This window comes from Aphelocoma coerulescens, chromosome 9, assembly GCF_041296385.1.
Source record: "Aphelocoma coerulescens isolate FSJ_1873_10779 chromosome 9, UR_Acoe_1.0, whole genome shotgun sequence".
In the NCBI taxonomy this organism is placed as follows: Eukaryota; Metazoa; Chordata; class Aves; order Passeriformes; family Corvidae; genus Aphelocoma; species Aphelocoma coerulescens.
In genome coordinates this window covers 5,798,496-5,817,735 of record NC_091023.1, presented here as the reverse complement: position 1 = coordinate 5,817,735, position 19,240 = coordinate 5,798,496, and the positions used below count along the sequence as shown (strand labels likewise).

At 43.4% G+C, this 19,240-nt stretch overlaps 1 protein-coding gene across 7 annotated transcripts in view; it reads left to right on the top strand.

Moving 5' to 3' along the window:
- LOC138114469 (glypican-5-like) overlaps nucleotides 1–19,240 on the top strand; it is a 391,856-nt gene that overhangs the window by 309,859 nt on the left and 62,757 nt on the right. The window contains exon 9 of one of the 7 annotated variants that reach the window (XM_069023920.1): nucleotides 9,138–9,166. The exons of the other annotated variants lie outside the window; for them this stretch is intronic. Within the exon in view, the coding sequence (XP_068880021.1) occupies nucleotides 9,138–9,151 (14 nt within the window). The 3' untranslated portion in view covers nucleotides 9,152–9,166. Of the gene's footprint in view, nucleotides 1–9,137; nucleotides 9,167–19,240 lie in introns of those variants that run through there. 7 annotated transcript variants of the gene reach the window in all.

The window sequence follows — 19,240 nt, the reverse complement described above, 5'->3', positions numbered from 1 at the left end:
AATAATATTGAAAAAGTGTATTGCGCTAACACAAGTGTATTCATTATGCATGAAATCTCTATTTAGTCTGTGAAGTGCAGAGCAGATAGATAGTGGCCATTTTCTGGTGCTGTAATTACTGTGTCACCATTTGTGAAGCATTTATGTAAAGTACAATGCTTCTGACTAACCATGGACAAAATCTGTGCATCTTGTTAAAAATCAAATCATTGTTTTCAAATGCTTTATGTTCTGCTGACACTGGAGTGCAATGTAATCCATCACCAGTTATATTTTGTATCATCAAACACAATCCCTTTCTTTCATGTGCATTCTTTTTAGACAGATTTATGGATTATACGCCTTAATAATGTAATTTTTTAAAAGCAGAAGACTATTATAAAATAGAGATTCTTCTTTATTTGTTCCCTTGTGTTACAAACACTGGCACAGGTGTGTCTTTACTTAAGGGTTCCTTCTCCTATTTTGCAGATAACTTTTCTGTCTTTGCTGTGTTCCCCTGAAAGAGCCTTAAGGTTAAGTCTTTGCAATGATCCTTTTCCATGGTGGTCACAGCTGCTGGGTAAATGCCAGCAAGTTTAGAAGGTAAATAGTGAAAAATCCTCCCCTGGGGAGCATTCAGGTCCTTTGCTCTTTTCACTTCACCCATGTGTTGCACATCTCATTGATTCCTGAGATTTGGGATGTGGTCATAAATCACCTTCCGAGACAGAGGGCTTTCCCATGCTAGTCTCCTCTTTGGGAATCTCCATGTGCAGGGCCACACCAAGCCCCAGCAGTGCCCGTGGAGCTGTGTGGCCATGGCAGAGCCACACCTGGCAGAGCCACACCTGCCAGGGCTGTGTGGCCGTGGCAGAGCTGTGTAGCCATGGCAGATCAGGCACTCTCTGCCTGCCTGGCCTCTCTACCTGGCCCCTGCAGATCAGGGACTGTGTAATCTATTTTCTCCTGAGGTCTCATGCAAGTTAGTTCTCATAAATGTGCCCTAGACAAACTGCATTAACACTGGTTGCTTAGAATGTAAGGCTTTTGTTCTTGGAAAGCATTAAGATATTACGAGCTTAAGGAGATTTGTCCTGAAAGGAATTTTGAGAAAATTGCCCAGCATTAATGCCTTAAAATGTCCATCATCAAAAGCTTGATGGCAAAACTCCCAGGCTGTAGGTGTTAATGTAATAATTGATGCATCCCTGGGAAGCTCACACCTTTTTCTTGAAAATGCTGCATTAATACTGCTTTTTAAATTCCTTATTGGGCTAAGGTAGTGCAAATGTGTTAGTCTGTGCTAAGGAAAACTGGTTGTTACAGGTTGTAGATAAATTCATTTTGATGATTGCCTTAAGTAAATATTTTTTAGGAAAAATACACAAACATTATGAAGTTAAATGACTGCAGGTTAGTAATGCAGTGCACCAAGAGTGATGTTTGGCTTATTTTTAACGTATTTATTAGAGTTGGAGACATCAATAATATAACTTAACAAAGCAGAAGTATCATTTCAAAATGGACAACAGGAAGCATTTTCGAGAAATCCAAGTTTTGCCTGTAAATTAACAAAGCCTCTGCATGAGAATTGGTCAGATACTTTTAATTTTATGTAGCTGCTAAAGCAGCTGTCTGTACATTAAACCAGCAACATGGTTGCACTCATCTTTTTTCCAGTTCAGTCTAATAGCTTGTCAAATAATGTTGGGAGTAAATCTCAGGAAGTGGTGAAATGCATGTGGTTAGGGTTTTATTGGGGGCTTCACTTGAGACAGTTTCTTGAGGAAGAAAACTAATTGGATCTGTTGGCTGGAACCAGATGTGTGAGCATGTATGGATTAATGGCACTGAGAACAGTTATATTTTGAATACTGGCTGAAACAATCAAGGTTTAAGATTAGGGCATGTCTCAATTTCTGTTTAATGAAATAAATCACCTTTGAGCTGACTATAATGAGAGTTTCAGAGTAGCTCTGTGGACTAGCTGGAGGTACTAAACACCTATGGCATTTTTAGGTCACAGGGTAGTTCTAATTCCACATGGAACACTCCCAAGCAGTGGTACAAAGGGGTTGTATTCCCTCCAGCACCAGAGAAATGGGGAGCCCCAAACCCCCTGATTCTTCCAAAATAACATTCTCCTGCTGTCAACTAGTAAGAATCCTGTGGAGATCTCCCACAGTCATTGTTTCTCGTGATGCCTTGTGGAAATTGCTGAGAAATACCAATAATTAAGAAAAAATTACGCTGAGTTCTTCTCTTTTTCAAAGACTCTTCCTCAAATCTTCCCCTTTACTACAGTCAGTCAAAAAATTCCAGACTGTTAGTGTGCCAATATGTTAATACAGCTCCACAGGATCTGTCATCTTAGTTAACATCAGCTAAGTACCTGCCTTTAGCGTCTCCACCTTTTGAATATGTATTAAAAATATCAGACAAGTTTTCAATGCAATGGTATATTAGCAAAAAAAATTAATTGCTGTATGTAATGAAGAACGTACATTGGTATTATGTGCTCTATTTAAATAAAATTATCTTCAACTTTAAATAATATTTATTTTAAAATTTAAAGCAGGTCATCTTTGAAGATGAACAGGCATGGCCCCTTGCCAAAAGAACAATCAGATTTTCTGCTGCAGAATATATAGAAAATCATAACAAACTTAATTACCTGTACGACTGCTAAAGGCCCTTCATATCTTAGCACTCTTGAGATTTAGCAGATTGTATCACATCTTCCTGATTAGCAATTGTGACTGAGAAATGAAACATTCTGACTTACTGACATTAAAAAAAAAAAAAGATTTCATTTTAAAAGAAGACAATGTGTGAGCAGCCTTGATTTTAAAAGTATAATGGCTTACGGAAGTGTTTAAATTTCAGTGCATTTTCTCAAACTACCTGAATTGTACCGTGTGGATAAATGCCCCCATAATTTTTGTTTTCTCAGATCTCATCTATTCTGACCTCTTTAGAGGTCAGTATCTCAGCCAGAGGATTTGGGGAATTTTTTGTTATTATTATTTCTTTTTAGGTTTTTCTCACAGAAAACTTAGTACAATGATCCATTTTCACAATTTTTAGATAGCAAGAATCCATGCAGTATTCAAAATCTCTTTTTTTTATCTGAAAGTCCTGGGCACTTTTGTCAGATGAGTATGTCTGAAGATCTCAGAAATCTCAAACGGAAATTTTCTCTGAGGGATGTTAGAGGAACGCCCAGGTGCTGGACAGGTTACCTTGGGAGGAAGACCCTCCTGGTTGAGCCGAGGGGAGGAGCCAGGACAGCATTTGTTGCAGAGTGCAGAGGTGTGGGGAGTAGCTGAACATTTCAAAGGGGAGGGCTCTTTTTGTGGCTGTGAGTTGTGAGCCCATGTTTTGCTTTCTGTTCTGTATTAACATTCCCGTGGTATTGCTTATGGGTAAAAACTTAAGTACTAATTTTCTGGCCTTATCTCAGAAGCTGTCAATGCCTTTGGATCCAGATATTGGCATTTTTTTATAGGCAGAAAAGAATGTATTCAACGGGGGCTCAGTGTGCAGAGGAAATCTCCAGAGTCCCTTTGCCGCTCACGTAGCTCTGGAGGTTCACAGAACCAGCTGTCTCTGCTCCTCATTTTCCCAGTCCCCTTTGGCATCTCTCTCCAAGCTCTTGGTTTCCCCGTGCTGGGTTCTGCTGATAGCATGTCTTGCCTTTTCTCCACCTGTGCCCAGGCTCATGCTCCATGGCTTGGCTGATGCCTGCCTTCCTTAAACATTCTTTCCTGGAAGTGCTGCAGCCTGATCACACCCATTTGAGCATGGTAACTCCATTTCAGCCTAATTCTCTACTAATTCTTTGCAAGCTTTCAGTGCCTATCAGAAATATCTTTCCAACATCCTCCAGACACTGTCCTCTCTCTCAGCTTGAGAAATTCCACTTTCTGCAGCCCGGCAGCCTGGAATCCACAAAGGAAATCCTTCACCCAGCTCCTCTGGCTCAGCCTCGGCTGGCTCCAGCTCCTAGGCTTGCCAAGGCCAAATGTAGAGCATGGACAGAGGCAGCTGATCAGGGCAGGAGTCCTGAACTCCTCTGGACTTTGGCTTGGTAACAGGAACAGTCATCAGGGGCATTCTCTTTGTTGGATAGTGATTTTGGATGAGAGGAGAAATGACATCTCAGTAGTGTGGAGAAAGCATGCGGTGCTGATCTTACCGTTGTGCAGTGCTGTGAGTGGGCTCATGGGGAGAGCAAGAGCAGTGCTCTGTGTGTTTGCCTTCCAGAGGCTCTGACCCACAGAAAACCTCCTGCAAATACTTACATCTCCCTCCTTTACCATTAGGGCTATTCGTGTGCCTAATTTCAGCTGATTTGTTGGGTCTAGAGCAGATAAGAACAGGCTTTGTTCCTTCTGAGCTTTCTCTTGCACCACACCAGGTTTCCATAGTGTTTCCATCTGTGCAGTGAGAGAATCACAAGGGATTGTCCCCGCTGCCTGCCTGTGTAGCTCCCTGCTCTGCAGAGCTGTTGTGTGCCAGGGTCTGGTTCTCCTGCTGCTTACCCTGATATGAAGTGAGAGAGGTGATGGACAGGGAGAGGGGGGGCTTTGTTTCTTGACTGATAGCTCTAAGGCGGTAACTCTAAGGCAAGCCCTGCAGTCAGTCTGCTACCTAGGGTGATGAGATATCTGGTCACGTCACATCAGAAGTCAGATTATCCTTCCAAATCACCTGCTTTTCTAATCAGATGGCATTCTGAGGAGAGCCTCTCACTGAGCTGCAGCTCTGGCCCCAGTCTGGCTGTGTCAGGCCTTGCTGGGTGCACATGTACTCACTCACACACGTGTGCATGCACACCCCCCCACTATTCTGAGTGTTTGCATCATGTGGGATCCCAGTTAATATCCTCCTTTTACTTGTCTTCAGCATGTGTTTATCAGCTGAACTAATGTCTGTTTGCTTTCCCAGCTGCTTGTTACAGACTCAGATTACTCTTCACTTTAAAAATAACACTGGTTTAATTAAAAGTAATTTCCAAACTGTCACTGGAGTGCCAGATGCAACAACAGGAATCATCCTGCCCCTCACTTCTTTTCTTCTCTCCTCTCTAAAATACCCAATACTAATCAAAAAGAAATTGGCAATATTAAGCCTATAAAAAAAAAATCCAGAGAAAAACAGCATTTACAGGTATGTCAGCCCCACAGAATGAGCTGCAGTATATCAACCCACCTTGAAGAACTGAACCTAGAACTTGTCCCTGCTTCATTTGCCATCATATTCATAAGTGTCATATTTATTGCTCTGTATTATTTGAAGTTGTATTTTTAATGTTGAGGAAACTATCATAAAATGTATTGCAGTACTTAAACATCACTATGAAAGTGAAAAATTGATTTTTCCATAAAAGTATACTCTCCTGTGGAATCATGCCCTAGTGAAAATGTACTCCCTGCTCTAAGGTGTGCTTCTTGGATAGTGTGCTAATATTCTACCTAGATGTATTGTCTGCAGGCACTGGACACAATCCTCTGGGTGTGCAGAAATTAGATAAGGATTAATTCATTTGTATAATAGCATCCCTTGTGTAGTCTCCTGTGCAATACTGTAAAATTAATTCAGGTTCTCTCCATAGAGCTTATCTGCTGTCCCAGCATCGGAGTGTTCTTCTCCTGCGGTTTACCTGGCCAGCAACTATTTTCTTACTTCATTCTGTTATAAAGTCCAGCATGGGTCATTTACAGAGCAGCTCTGATCCTGGAGTCAGCCTGTATCATCCTAAGTATTTTTGCAACAGGTGGCTTCTGGATTAAGTTGAAGAGTTAAAAATAAATGTGCCCCAAAGCAGGGTGATCTAAGCCTGTGCTAGCCCTTGCTAGCATGGTTTATACCAGAGGGAGGCACAGGAGGGAAGGTGATAAAGCGAGCAGAATGACCAGCTGCACCCACTTCGGAGTCTGATAGATGATGAGGGCTGAAACAAACTGGGAAGGTGACCCAGGGACTTAAGTGTGTGTTTTAGTCTTGGAGAGATCCAGGTGGAGATGAGCGTCTGTGGAAGTAGCATGGGGTGTGACCCAGCCTGCCATACCCACCTCTGTACAGCATTCATGGAGTTACAGGCTTTAGAAATCCATGGTTTATACCAGAGAAGCCCTTAGCAATACAATCTGTCTCTTGGTCTAAGAAGTTTTGAAGGCCAGAGCGCTAATCAGTCCCATGGGTTTCTGCCCTTATTGCCCTGGAGATACTTGCTGCCCTCAGCCAGAGTTTGTTACAGCCTTTGATATAATCACAGTTAGACCTGGAATTATGTACTGTTGTGGTTTTCCATCAGAGGTATTACCATGGATGACTGCTTATGGTGACTCTCTGTCTTCCAATGCTTCTTCCAGGTGGAACATGGGACATTGGGCCATTCCCATATGTATTTCCTACTAAGACATTCTGGTCTCTGTTTTCAGTTGCACATATTCACTGGCATAATCACAAATAATCCCAAAGCTGAGGGATTGTGTAGCCACATAGTTAACAGTGTGGCAGCTTCTTTTTTGCTTTACTGTTCTCTTTTAACAAATACAGCTGCAGAACATCTGTGTCATGGCCTTTCACATCTGTAGCCGAGTCTCAGGTTGACTTTTGGTATCTCACATTCTGCTTTTACACTCCTTGGTCACTGTAATCTGCTTAGTCATCCCCTTTTCCATTCTTTGCAATATCCCACTTATTTTGGGTGCTCAGCTGGGGTGATGTTTTTTCCTTGGTGCTGCCAGAGGTTCTCAAGTGACACCAGACCATGAGTGTGTGCAGAGCCATGAACACCTCCCGTGAGTCCTGTGCTGTTAAACCCACACTGCAAAGCACAGTCCCGCTTCTTTGGAAGTGTGCAATGAGGAAATACAGCACAATATTTAGAGCTTTGTGGAGGAGAGAACACTTAGGTGCCTTTAATAGAAATAGAAAAAACCACTGGGAATGTGTGGGGCCTGGGGAGGGGTTCACACAGAGCACTCATTTTGGTAATATCTAAATGAGTTGTTACAGCTTTTATTGCACTGACGTTTTCTAACTATTGCTGTTGTGAATTTTAAGATGAAAGGTCATTTTGAACAGAGTGGGTTTGAGTGGAGTGGGCTTTAAGGCAAAAAATCTTACAGAAAGGCTTGTGGCCAGCGCTGCCATTTCATCAGTTGAAATGACACGTTGCCTGTCAGTGGGCTGTGACTGAGCCCCAGCTATTCTGCTCTCCATCTCCTGTGGCAGATTCTTTCATCACAGTGGATTTCCATGGAGATGTACCTTGCTCAAGCAGAGCTTCCCATCAATCTCACAGTTCTCCTGGTGGAAGCTGAAGATGAGCTGAGTGCTTCAGAGGGCCATATACACCTTGTGTAGCTGACAGTAAACGATGACAGCCTCTCTTCTCAGCACCTCAAACCAGCAGATATTGTCAGTCTTTTCTCCCGAATGTGTGAAAGGTACTTTGATTCATGTGTGCTCCAGATACTTGGTGTAAAATACCCTGTCTGGTGCAGCTTAGGAGCATGTCACAGCCTTATTTCTTTCTGACTGCTCAAAGCTCAAGAAGAAGGAGCATTTTGGTAGCCGAGCTCTCACAGGATGCAGTGAGTAGGTGACAGTGGCCTCATGGCTGTGGGTAGGCAGTGTCAGTGTTCTACAGAGGGTTTGGTGTGGCAGGGGGGAGCTGTGGAACTCTCAGTATGTCACAGAAGGTGGGAGCGAGCTGAAGGGTGTTGGACTTCCTGAGTGAATCTGCACTTGTGGACTGGATGGCCACAAGTCCTCTTCTAGTATTTGTGGTATTTCCTTCCAAACAAACACAATTTTGTAGTACTTGGATAGTGATCTCTAGCCCTACTAGATCTCTAGCCGACTTACATGGTATCAATTACAGCTCTACTGGAGTTCGTCTTTCATCTTTTTTTTCCTCATTATGCCCCCAAGACTTGTTTTCTTAATTTTACAGCCAGAGAACTGGCATAGGGAGGCAATGGGAAGTAGGCCAGTCATTCCACGTGAGTTATGTTTTGCATTGGTTTTAACTGAGACTCTTTAAAATATAATTAAAAGCTTTATTGTTCCTTGATTAATATGCCGCTCTGTTTCTAGTATAATGCCACATTATCCGTAGTACTCCTCAGCTATTTTACAAATATTTCTATGCTGTGTTTATTTTGGCAACTGCTGCCAGATGTTGACTCTATGAAATCTTGCCAGCTTTTTAAAAGCTGCATTGCTGTTCTGTCTGGAAGATGCATCCATGCCAGTGTATTGTGACACAAGGAATTGCACTCTGCCTCTGCCCCTGGTGTGCCAGGCTGAAGGGATGGGGAGCAGGAAGGGGGTGAGAGCAGGGTTTAGATTTGTGCTGCCATCACCTAGCCCCAGGATTGGCAACAGAGCCAGGGTCTCCTGATCCCTGGCTGCCACCCCACTGTGCTGCTGGTCACTGAAGGTTTATTTTGAGGGGAGGCACAGGAGGGAAGGTGATAAAGCGAGCAGAATGACCAGCTGCACCCACTTTGGAGTCTGATAGGTAATGAATGACCAGCTGCACCCTCTTCTGAGTCTGATAGATGATGAGGGCTGAAACAAACTGGGAAGGTGACTCAGGGGCTTAAGTGTGTGTTTTAGTCTTGGAGAGATCCAGGTGGAGATGAGCGTCTGTGGAAGTAGCATGGGGTGTGACCCAGCCTGCCATACCCACCTCTGTACAGCATTCATGGAGTTACAGGCTTTAGAAATCCAAGAAGTAGCAGGACTGTGCAGTGTTTGTGGTGCTGTGTGAATCCTTGTGCATTGGTTTGAATTCTACTCAATAAACCTCCATGGAAATACATGGCTCAGGCCAAGTTTTTGAGTGATGTTCATTGGCAGCGCTCACACAACCAGATACAAATCTGGGCCAGACCTTGTAGTTCAAGGTATATATTAGATGTATGACTCCATGCTTCTGAAGCTTTTGGGGAAACAACTGGTTTGTGTTGCATTCTGTGGCTTACATAATCTTGTTCAGTGTTCTGTGTGCCAGCTGCACGTCAGGAGTTTGAGCCTCGTTTGTTGTGGGTGAAGGATAGTTTCCCCCTGGAAAAGGGAAGGGAAAAAACAAGCAGCGACTTAACTTCTGTAGATTTTTTTTTCTTTTTCCACAGACTTTTTGCTCTGAGTTTCAAGATAGAGAATCTATCACAAATGCTTTCTGTTCAGATCTGGGCATAGAAGAAATGTCTGGAAAATCTGAAATACGGCGCTACTGCAAATATTGATGCCCTTCACAGGCTCCATCATATTTTAAATGACCTGTCTGGAGCCAGTGGGAAATCTGAGGCTGCCAGGCGAAACAAATGGGACAAAACCAGCAGTGTCATCCCTTCCAGATATCTTCCATGGTGTGGCTGTCACTTTTGGTGTTTCAAGGCATGAAGCATGTCCCAGCGATCCTGTGGCTCTCTGACACTACATCAAGCATTTCACTCCTTTCAGTGTTTCTCCCTTCTCACTGCTTTAGGTAACAGAACTTAGAGTAAATAAAGAAGTCATCTGCTGCAGTGTGTTCATCTGGAACAAGCTTTTCCACTGCATGTAATATTAGAAAGTATAATTTGATTGTTACCAATTAGCAGACCAGCCATGCCTCTGGTAGTTGCAGGGATTAGCAGTCTTTATTCTGCATCATCATCTGAGACCTTTCTGTGGCTGACAGGCTGTGCCATGGAGGACCAGACAGCCCATTTGAGTGCTGCAAAGCACTTTCATGTTAAGAGATCATTGTTCTGTTGAAATCAGGTATGTAAAATAAATCATCTAAGGTTTTGCAGGCCATAATACAGTTATCAAATACCATAACCGTCATTTTATTAGAACTAGGGGCTGATTAACAGGCATCCTGCAGTGTCTCTGAATGGACTGGAAAACATCTCAACAGAAATGTAGATTTCACAGCCAAATGAACAGACCACAGTAATTCAGGTTTAAGGATGTGACCCCTGTAGGTAATTGCAAATGCTGAAATCCACATGATTTCAGGTTTTAGGCCCATCCATGTCCCCTTTGAGTTTTATATTGCCAAGTTACTCTGGGTTTTTTTCTCTAAGTCAAGCTAACATTAATAAACAGCAGTTTGTTCCTTTCCTGCAGTGGTTTAAAAAACAAACCACAGTACAAAGTTAGCCTTAAAATATCCTTATCTTTGGCCCTGTGTGTTGTAAGCAATGTTACATTATTTAAGGGTCCTTTAAAGATTAGCCTAAACAATTTCCCATTTCCTTTATATACAACCTCCAGTTATATTATTACCAGTCACTGTTTTGTTGTTGTTGTTTAGGAGGAAGTCTTTAAAAATACAACATGTTTAAACAAGTTGTGGTCTTAAGTTTTGGCATTGACATGAGCCCCATGTGTGACAGTGCATGTACTCACCGAGCTTTTGGAGCTGTGCCGAGGCTGAGCCCTGCCCTCGTCAGACACCAGGGTAATGCTTTTCCCTCACTGCTCTTGTTAGGAGGAAAGTCTGTGTCTGAGAATGCTAGAGGAATTATCTTCAGATAATTCATGATACCTGAGCCTGTCTCTGATTGGGTACCCTGCACCTTCCTCCCATCCTCTCTGGCCACACTGAATCAGCCCCTGGCACAGGGTCTTGCTTGCTGAGGGTACTTTATCCAGAGCAGAATCTTTTGTGTGCAGGCCGCTGTAGATGAATGATTTACTCTGGGGGACTGGAACCTTTAAAGGTTCCTTCCATGACTTTGGAAGGGGGTGTGTAGAGGAAGCCGGGGTGATCTGTAGCACCTGGGTGGCAAGAATTCGTGCATTTTCCCTGCTTTGACTCAGTAGCTGTTTTTCTCGCTGAGCTCCTGAGATCTGAGGAGAGGAAAAAAGATGCCCAGCCATTTTTTCAGTGTGCTACTAGTTTGCATACGCTGCACATTTTCTTCAAAATTAAGTGCATTCATTTGCAATGTTTCTCTTCCTTAATTAGGTTTACCGATTGCCAACGTGAAGAAATGTGGTCTTTGGTTTTGAGGATAGTTTATGAAAACAGCCTGTGCAATACATCTCTTAGCATGGGGGCTGGTTCACAGCATTGCTTTCAGGACTCAGCTGCTCTAAAGGAACAGGGCTAAACTGTAATAAATATTATTTCTTTGGATCAGTTCTGGCGACTGAAGGAAGGTTCTTATTTTCTTTATTATGATAATGAGTTGATATCAGAGAGATGCAGGGATAATGTGAGAGTGTTGTACATGCCTGTCTTTTGTTGTTGCAAATCTTTTTGCACTCTAACCCACTCCATGGAGCCAGTTCCTAAACATATACCCATTTTAGCCCTCAGTAAAAGCTCTTTGTGGAGATTCAGTTTAAGAAATAATGATTTCATCAGAAATGAGTAAACATTATTGTATTGGGAAGATACTGTATCAACAAAGCTAGCAGCTTCTAAAGCTACTTTTACTGGTTACTATTTTGGGGCTTCATCAGTTTATTTTAAGTATCTATGGAGGTATTAGGAGTTCTTTAGCTTCCTTCTAAAGTACATTTGTTCTCTTGCTTGGTTTACAGTGCAGGGCTTTTTCCTGGGTACTCAATCAACTCAGGAATGGAAGTGACTCTGTGATGGATGCTGTGGCCAAGGCTTGAGCACAGCTAATCAGGGCCTGTTTCCTTATCACTGCCTGTGGCAGCAAATGAGGCTGCTCTTCCTCTCCCTGCAGGCAATCCCAGGCGCTGGGAGCAGGCAGGGGTTGCTGATGTGTCCCAGGCTCCCTTCTAGCCAAACCAGACAGGCAGCTGTGCTGATTCAGAAGAAACACATTGGAAGTCAGAAAGGTGAAGGAAAAAAGACTAAACTCAATGCACAAATCAGGAGCAGAAGCCAACACTACTGGTCTTTGGAATTCCTAAATGTAGAGCCTTCAGGACACCCTTTAGGATGGGGTGGTTATAGTACCAGCCCGGTTAGAAGCTGTGATGTTTTTCATTTCCACTGGGGTGTAATGATACCACAATAACAGTACAGATGAGATGCCCCAGTGACATCCTGTGTACTCTAAGGCAGAGTGTCCAGAATGTGGTACCTGGCCTTCAGACCCCTTGCCACCAGCCCAGGAAGGGCTGGCTGCAGTTTAGGTGCTGAATTTGCCGTCTCAGAAGCGTGAGTGGAACAAGAAACTTCCCTGATGTCTGAGACCCTGCAGTTGTGAGCAGGCTTGTGCTTTCCACTGTGGAGGAGGAAGTCTAGGAACCTGGAAATACAAGGATTCTGGATCTCCAGCCAGGTTCTCTGTTAAATGGATGCCACCCTTTTGGACTAAACTATTCCAGTACCCAAACAAAAAAAAAGCAAAACAAATTACCCTCAAACAAACAAAAAACCAACACCAAAACAAAAAGCCCTTTGTAATCGTCAAGAAACTAAAGGGTGTTGGCTCAGAGAACGCTGCTGAGTAGCCAGCTGGGTTGACCTTTCAGTGCCAGAACCATTTTCAGTCCTATAAATGAAGATAAAGAGTTGCACTTGTTTTTTATGATGCATCTTCTTTTAACTAGGGACAGTGAATGTTTCTGATTGCATCCTTATGCCAATTGAAATTAAACTACCAAAGGCATTTTCAGTAGGGTTGGGTATCCTTGAATGTAATGCTGGAAGAAATGGTGTAGGAGCCCTGGTAGTGCTCTGGTGTCAGGAATTGAGGCTGTGCCTGGGCTTTAGGTAGAAAGGGGAGCAGGAAGTGTTGGTTGACCTCAGAATGTGAGCTGAGTGCTTCTACTTGCAGGTGGACATCTGTGCTCCCCTTGAGGGGCAAAATGTGCAGGGGGAATTTATTCCTCACTCCACGGGAGAAATTACCTGAGGAGATGTCTCCTGCCCTTTGGCTATGGAGCAGTCCAGAGCAGAACTTACCCTGCTGAGGGCTGCTTTACTGATGGTAGGGGAAGGAATGCCTCCCTCCAGGTGGGAAACAGGGATGCTTTTAACTTCATTTGCTGATTATTGGGAGAATAGTGAAATCCATCCTTAACTTGGCTATGTTCCAAACAAAGCCAGATAAACAAACAGTACTTCTGTTTTTACAAGACATGCCCAGAGGAGAGAGGAAAAGCTCTGCAGTGTAGGAATGATTTTGAGGCCAGCACAGGTTACTGTTGGAAGGAGATTATTCCAGTGCATTGACCAGAGGCAAAACCATGTTTCATTCCACCAGTGCTGAAATTCTGAGTGCTGGAAGGAGGTTTGACAGAAACAGGTTATACCTTCATGGTGATACTTTCCTCGTTTAGCTCTTTGTACCAAAGATATTCAATTATTGCCTAAGAAAGCATTTGGGTTTATTAGCTTAGCTCTATTAGCTGAAATTATATATTATAATGTGTTTTAGTCCGAGTTCTGTTTGCAGTGGCATTAAGTTGCATCCTATAGTTTAACTCTTTAAATATGTTCAAGTATCAGCAGATGTTACCAGGCAAAGGGGATTCCATATCAGGGTTGTTACAACAAAGATACCTGATGTGTATTTTTAACTGGTAGAAAGGAACAGTTGCTGTAGTGCTGCGTGTTGAGTCAGGCTTTCCTCAGGGTGGGTTTCAGTCTGCAAACCAAGCCAGGGAGAACTGCCCGTGTGAGTGTGCCCCAGCTCCAGGGGAAGAGCTGGGGGCAGCGCCTCAGCCCCGGGGCTGTCTGTGGACCTCAGGATTGAGGATGTGACCTTGAAAATAAGCAACAAGTGCAGAATGCTGCAGTGCTGTCTGGCCCAGCCTGTGGGCACACAGGGGCAAAATCACAGCAGGGGGAGCCTATCCAGCTGTGCTGGAGGCTGCCCTGGTACCCAGGCATAGACTCCTCTCACAGAAACAGTTCTGCCATTGCCAAGGAGTCTGTGCATTCCCAGCTCTGTCTGTAAGGCCAGGGCACTGAGCTGTGCCCTTTGCTGGCACTGGCATCGTGCAAGGGCCTCTGAGCAGGCTTATTTAATACAGATGGACACCCCTGGCCAGCAAAGTGTTAGCAGCAAAAGGTGGGTATAGAGGACCTTTGAGAAATAGCATCCCTCTTTTGCAGTCTGTTGTATGAATGGTGGAGAAAGCCTCTCAGTTTTGTCACAATCAGTGTCTTTTCTAATAACTTAAAGGGTTGAATTACTTACATGTGGGGCTAAAATAGCTCTAAGTGCGTTTTTATTGCCTGGCTCTGGAGCTGCCATTTACAGGTTTAACAGCCCTAATGCTTTTAAATAAAAGGAGAAGGAGTGTATGTGGTAGAGTGTTCAAAAATGATATATGCCTTGTTATTTGGACACAAGTACAGCACTAAAAGTCCTGTTCTGTTTTCTACAGAATATTTTTCTTTTGCAGACCCTGGTTTTAAATATCCTACAATGGACCAGTAAACATTGAGAGGCTTTGTAAAAAATGCTGTTATATAAATCTTATGGTTAAGAAAATTAAACTACTCGTGTACAGCCATCTACTGAAAATATACCAATTTTGTGGACTGTTTTAACACCCAGAGTTAGTTTTCTACTTTCTGTTAAATTAATAATATTTTTGCTTTCTACTTCTTCCCTCTTGTTTTGGTGTATTTAAGAAACTAAAGTCAGGGAAATAGCACACTGGAGGAGCAGAAAGCTCCAGTATGTTCTGCATCTGGAAAACCAGAAGAGGTGCTAAAATAGCAGCACGTGATTTTTTTTTTTTTAATTACTCAAAAAAAGTAAAGACTGACATTCACAGATGTACTAGTTTGAAAACAAACCAGTGGGAGGCACCAAGTCAGAATAACAATTTAATGGAAATTAAAGAAAAGGAAAAAAAAGTAAAAGAAAACACTGGTTCAAACTGATAGAGCCAAGGTACAACCTGAGTCCCTGTTAGGCAGGGTGGTGGTAGCAGTCCTCTGAAGCAGTGATCCTGTAGTAAAGGGGTCTGCTCTTCCTCAAAGTCCAGTGGTGGCTGTGCAGCTCCTGTCCTCTGGAAATCCAGTGGAAAGGGTTGTCTCTGGTGTTCAGAGTCCCAGATTATATCCTCGATGGGATGCTTGGTTCCTCCCTCTGGGTGGAGCATCTCCCAGTGGGATAATGAGTCATGAGGCCAAGTGTTGATTAGGCTCATTAACAGAAGATAGTCCGGAGGGAGTTATCTCTGAGTCACGGGGCAGGACAATGATGGGCCATTAACAGAAAGATAGTCTGGGGGGAGGAGGCAAGGAAACACTGCCCCACCTGATTTCAACAGCTCATGAGGATGGTAATGGAATACACTGCAACCCAGGACAACAGACTGCTCAAGTTCCTTTATATTCATAAACACCAGAGTAATTCAGCAGAGATAAGGGTGATAATCTCCCTTCTATAGATAAGGAGAGTGAGGCACAGTGGTTTTCAGTACACACAAACTTAATTGTGCAGAGGTCCTAGATCTGTCCATCTGCATCCTGCATTACTGGGCTTCGTCCTACCTCTCCTGCAGGCTTGTGGTTGCCCCCTAAGAGCATAGGGGCTGTGGCAAGAGGCTCTGGCCCTTCTGACTCCAGCATGCAGTGGCTGCTGCAGAGTGCAGTTACTCACAAAAACTTACAGCCTGAGCTTTGAGCAAGTGCTGTTGATTTTTTTTTTTTAATACAATTAAAAACATTCACTGGTCTTTCTTGTAGGTACCTCCTTAAAACTTCATATTCTTCTTTTTAGATACAGAGCACGTTTCATACCTCTGACAGGTTGGCAGATGCGTTGCTTTTAGGCTTTAACTGACCCCCATAAAATTAGTGAATAAGCAAAACCCTGGAAGGCAAAATGAAAAACTTTCTATATCAAGTGTTCCATGATGCCTCAGGAGTGGTGTCATGTGCACTTACCTTCTGTCAAGCGACACCTGGTCTAGATTCTTGCATATTCAGGATGCCATTTCTTTTCTATAGAGAGTTTTTAATAAACCTCGTCGGAATAGGCTTTGAGTAAATTCAGCATCTTATGCAAAACAATTGTTTTTGGTGGAAGATGTGGATGGAATTCTGAATCTACAGTGATGAGCTTTCAAGAAGTATCATCTATTTGCCTGTTCATCCAAGTGTGCTGTGTTTAATATTTTTATAGGTCCCTGATTCAGTGTTGTGACTTGAGGTTTTTTGCACTTTTCTTATTCTGAAAGAGTATCTTAAAACTGAAATTAGCACTGCACATGCACTGACTAGAGCTGAGCCTAGCACTGCACTATTCTCTGTGAGGAAGGAGAATTATAGCAGAAACAAACTTTTTTCTCTTGTATCTCCCTTTGCAAGAAGTCATCTCTGCTGAGCTGATGTGCTAATCATTCTTTTCTATAGTGTAATTCCTAGAGTATTCTAGCCTTTCCCATTTCCTCCACCAAAACCTTAATCATGACGTATTTTGTTTTCTGTTAGCCATTAGATGTATAATTGTTCTTCCTTCAGTCATATTAAATTATCCAGCTGATTACGTGCTGGAGCAGATTGTCTGGATCATCTTGCACTTTACCCACCATGAGTCCCTTCTCTGCAGCCCTAAAAAGGGAAGCATGTGCAGATTCTTCCTAACAAGTATCTTGCAGCATTTTCAGGTTACCAGGCATTTATTCAAACTCTATTTTTTAATGACTCCACATTTTTTATTCTCACTCATGAAGTTGTATTCTCTTAATGACTGCACAGTTAAACCCCTACAATTTACTTTCACACTGCATAACTCACAGAGGATGCTCTGCCAGGGAGGTGTTAAGTTGGGCAAAGAACAAGTTCTTTGAAACTGCAGTGCAATGGTCACCATCTCGCGACCTTTTCTAGTGCCTGCTCTGCTCTCTTGAGTCTGATGTTCGTGACCCACCAGTTGAGAAACAGTATCATGGACAGTTCACACAACCAATAAAGAGAATTTTTCAGGTTTATTGAGCCTCAGGGCATATTCCATTTGACATTGTTTTCCACAAGCTTTTGCTGCTTACTAGGGAGAGAGCCTTTGATTGTGAATTCATATAATATTCCTTATAGAGAAGCCAGGGTTCCCTGAAAAACTTTCAGGGAATCTAATATAGTCCCCTGCAATTCAGACTTTTTCCCACACTCCTAAGATGTTTGGCCAAGGCATGGCTTGGTCTCTGTTTGGTCCCTGCCATGTCAGATAAACATTTTTAAAGGTGCTAAGCATCCCCATCACCTTCCACCATTAGGCTTCCACTCATTTTCCCCATGGTTCATCTCCAGTGCTTAGCTGGTCTCAGTGGGGGTAATGAGGGTGTAGATGCAAGTCTGTTGTTTTGAAACAAAAGGGGGGAAGGAGCAGCGCAGAGTTTCTCAGGTGGGTGAGCCACGGTCCAGCAATACCTGCTTATATCTTCCATGCTGTGCAGGCTGTAGGTGATGGGCTGAATTAAGAGATCAGATTCGTGCCTTGAGTGAGGAAGGGTAAAACAATTCACAAGGGGCAGAGCCCACATGGTGAATATTTTATTTATATGCTACCTGTGCTGAGCTGAGCACAGCAGAACAGACTGGGATTCTTTTCTGCCTTACACTTCTAAATCTTACTGTGGCTGTTCCTGAGCAGAGAGGCAGTGCAGAGACAACGAGCTGGGCCAAATTCATGGCTGGTGGAAGTAGTGCTGCCTCTGCAGTTGAGTTGCACCAGATTGTGCTGTCTGAGAAGTTCAGTTTTCTTCAGTAATGTTCACAGTCATCTGAAACAACATTGCTCAGGATCCTTTCCCATGCCTCTTATTTTCACTGCCTCTTTCTCCCTTGCACTAACCAGTATTTTAAAACCCTTCCTTCCTCTTCTGGACCTGGTCTGTAAGTGAGCCCCCCAAAGCCAAGCTGTCTCACAGTTGGCTCAGCCTGTCCTGTGAGGAATGTGTGGAGCTGCCATGGCTGAGCCAAAGCTGAGTTTGACCACACGTGTAAACTCCAGGTTTTTGGTAGAGCTGATGAGGGCTTCAGCATTTTTTCTTCTCAGCCTTGTCATACCAGCCAGGCATCAGAGGTCCCAGCAGCATTCACTGCCCCAGCTCTTGATCCAGAAGGATGCCTGTATATCCCTCTGCCTGGAATGCTGCTCCTTGTCCCCACACCTTGCAGGGCTCTCGCTGCTTTCAGGTTTCCACTTGACTTTATCTGAAACCTTCCTCTCCCTGGAAAAGATCACAGCTCTACTGCTGTGATTGAGTGTGTGCCAGGTTCTTCCCTCAGGACTTTCAGGTGATACAAACTGCCTGAGCAAATGCTTCTCTTTATGTCATATGGGGCTTATTCACTGCCTTTTTGTAAACTTTCTCCCACGTTATGTGGATAAGAAAACATGCAGTTTGAATTCCTTATTCTGATAAAACATTCTTTGGTTCTGTGTGTGTGTGTGTGTGTGTGTGTGTGTGTGTGTGTGTGTGTGTGTGTGTTGCAATTCAGAGGGTAAACCTAACGAAACAGGCAGACAGACAGATTCTTGCACTGAAATCCTGTGTTAGGCACCTGGGTTAGCTAAAGGCTGCACTGTGTTCTAGCCCCAGAATTTCAGTCTGTGCAAGTGACAGTTTGGGTTGTAACACCCTGGAGAAGCAGGATTTAACCTGGTAGTGAAGCACCACTCTTCTCTTGTGTAGGTGATGAAGGCTGACTGTTACTGAAGAAGAGCAGACTTTGTTTTCTCTTCTGGGGGAAGTGTCAAAGCTGGTTTGCTTCCCATACCTGGTCTTGCTTGCAATTTTAGTTACTTTTGTGTTCTGTAGTAGTATATTTACAGACAGGAATACATTAGAAAATGCTTGTTCACCTATGTGAGGTGTTCTGAAAGTTTATTAGACAACAGAGATTGGGAGGCAATCCATGGTGCTATAAAAATAGAATCACAAAAGCTATTACAAGGATATAATGTACAAAGAAATTTATTTCCTTCAGTTATTAATAGAAAGGTTTGGGTTTATGCCTTTGTGCTTTTGCAAGCCACAGACACTTTCCTCAGCCTGAAGCATGGTTTTGGCCACAGCATGTTTTCATCCACAGCTGAAAAACACCTAAGGAAGGAAAAAGGAGAGGGGAGGGAAAAAATCCCAGTGCTCGTGTTAAGTCGTTGAGGGCTGAAGCGAACTCAGTGTTTCCTTTCCTCCAGTCAAACAAGGTTCTGCAAAGGGCAGGATATTTTCTGAGCAGCGGCTACAGGGATGTGTTGGGGAGTCCTGCTGGGATCAGAACTCGCCGCCAGTCCTAGTCCCAAATTGGCCGACTAATTCCACAGTTTAATTTCACAGGTTGGAAGCG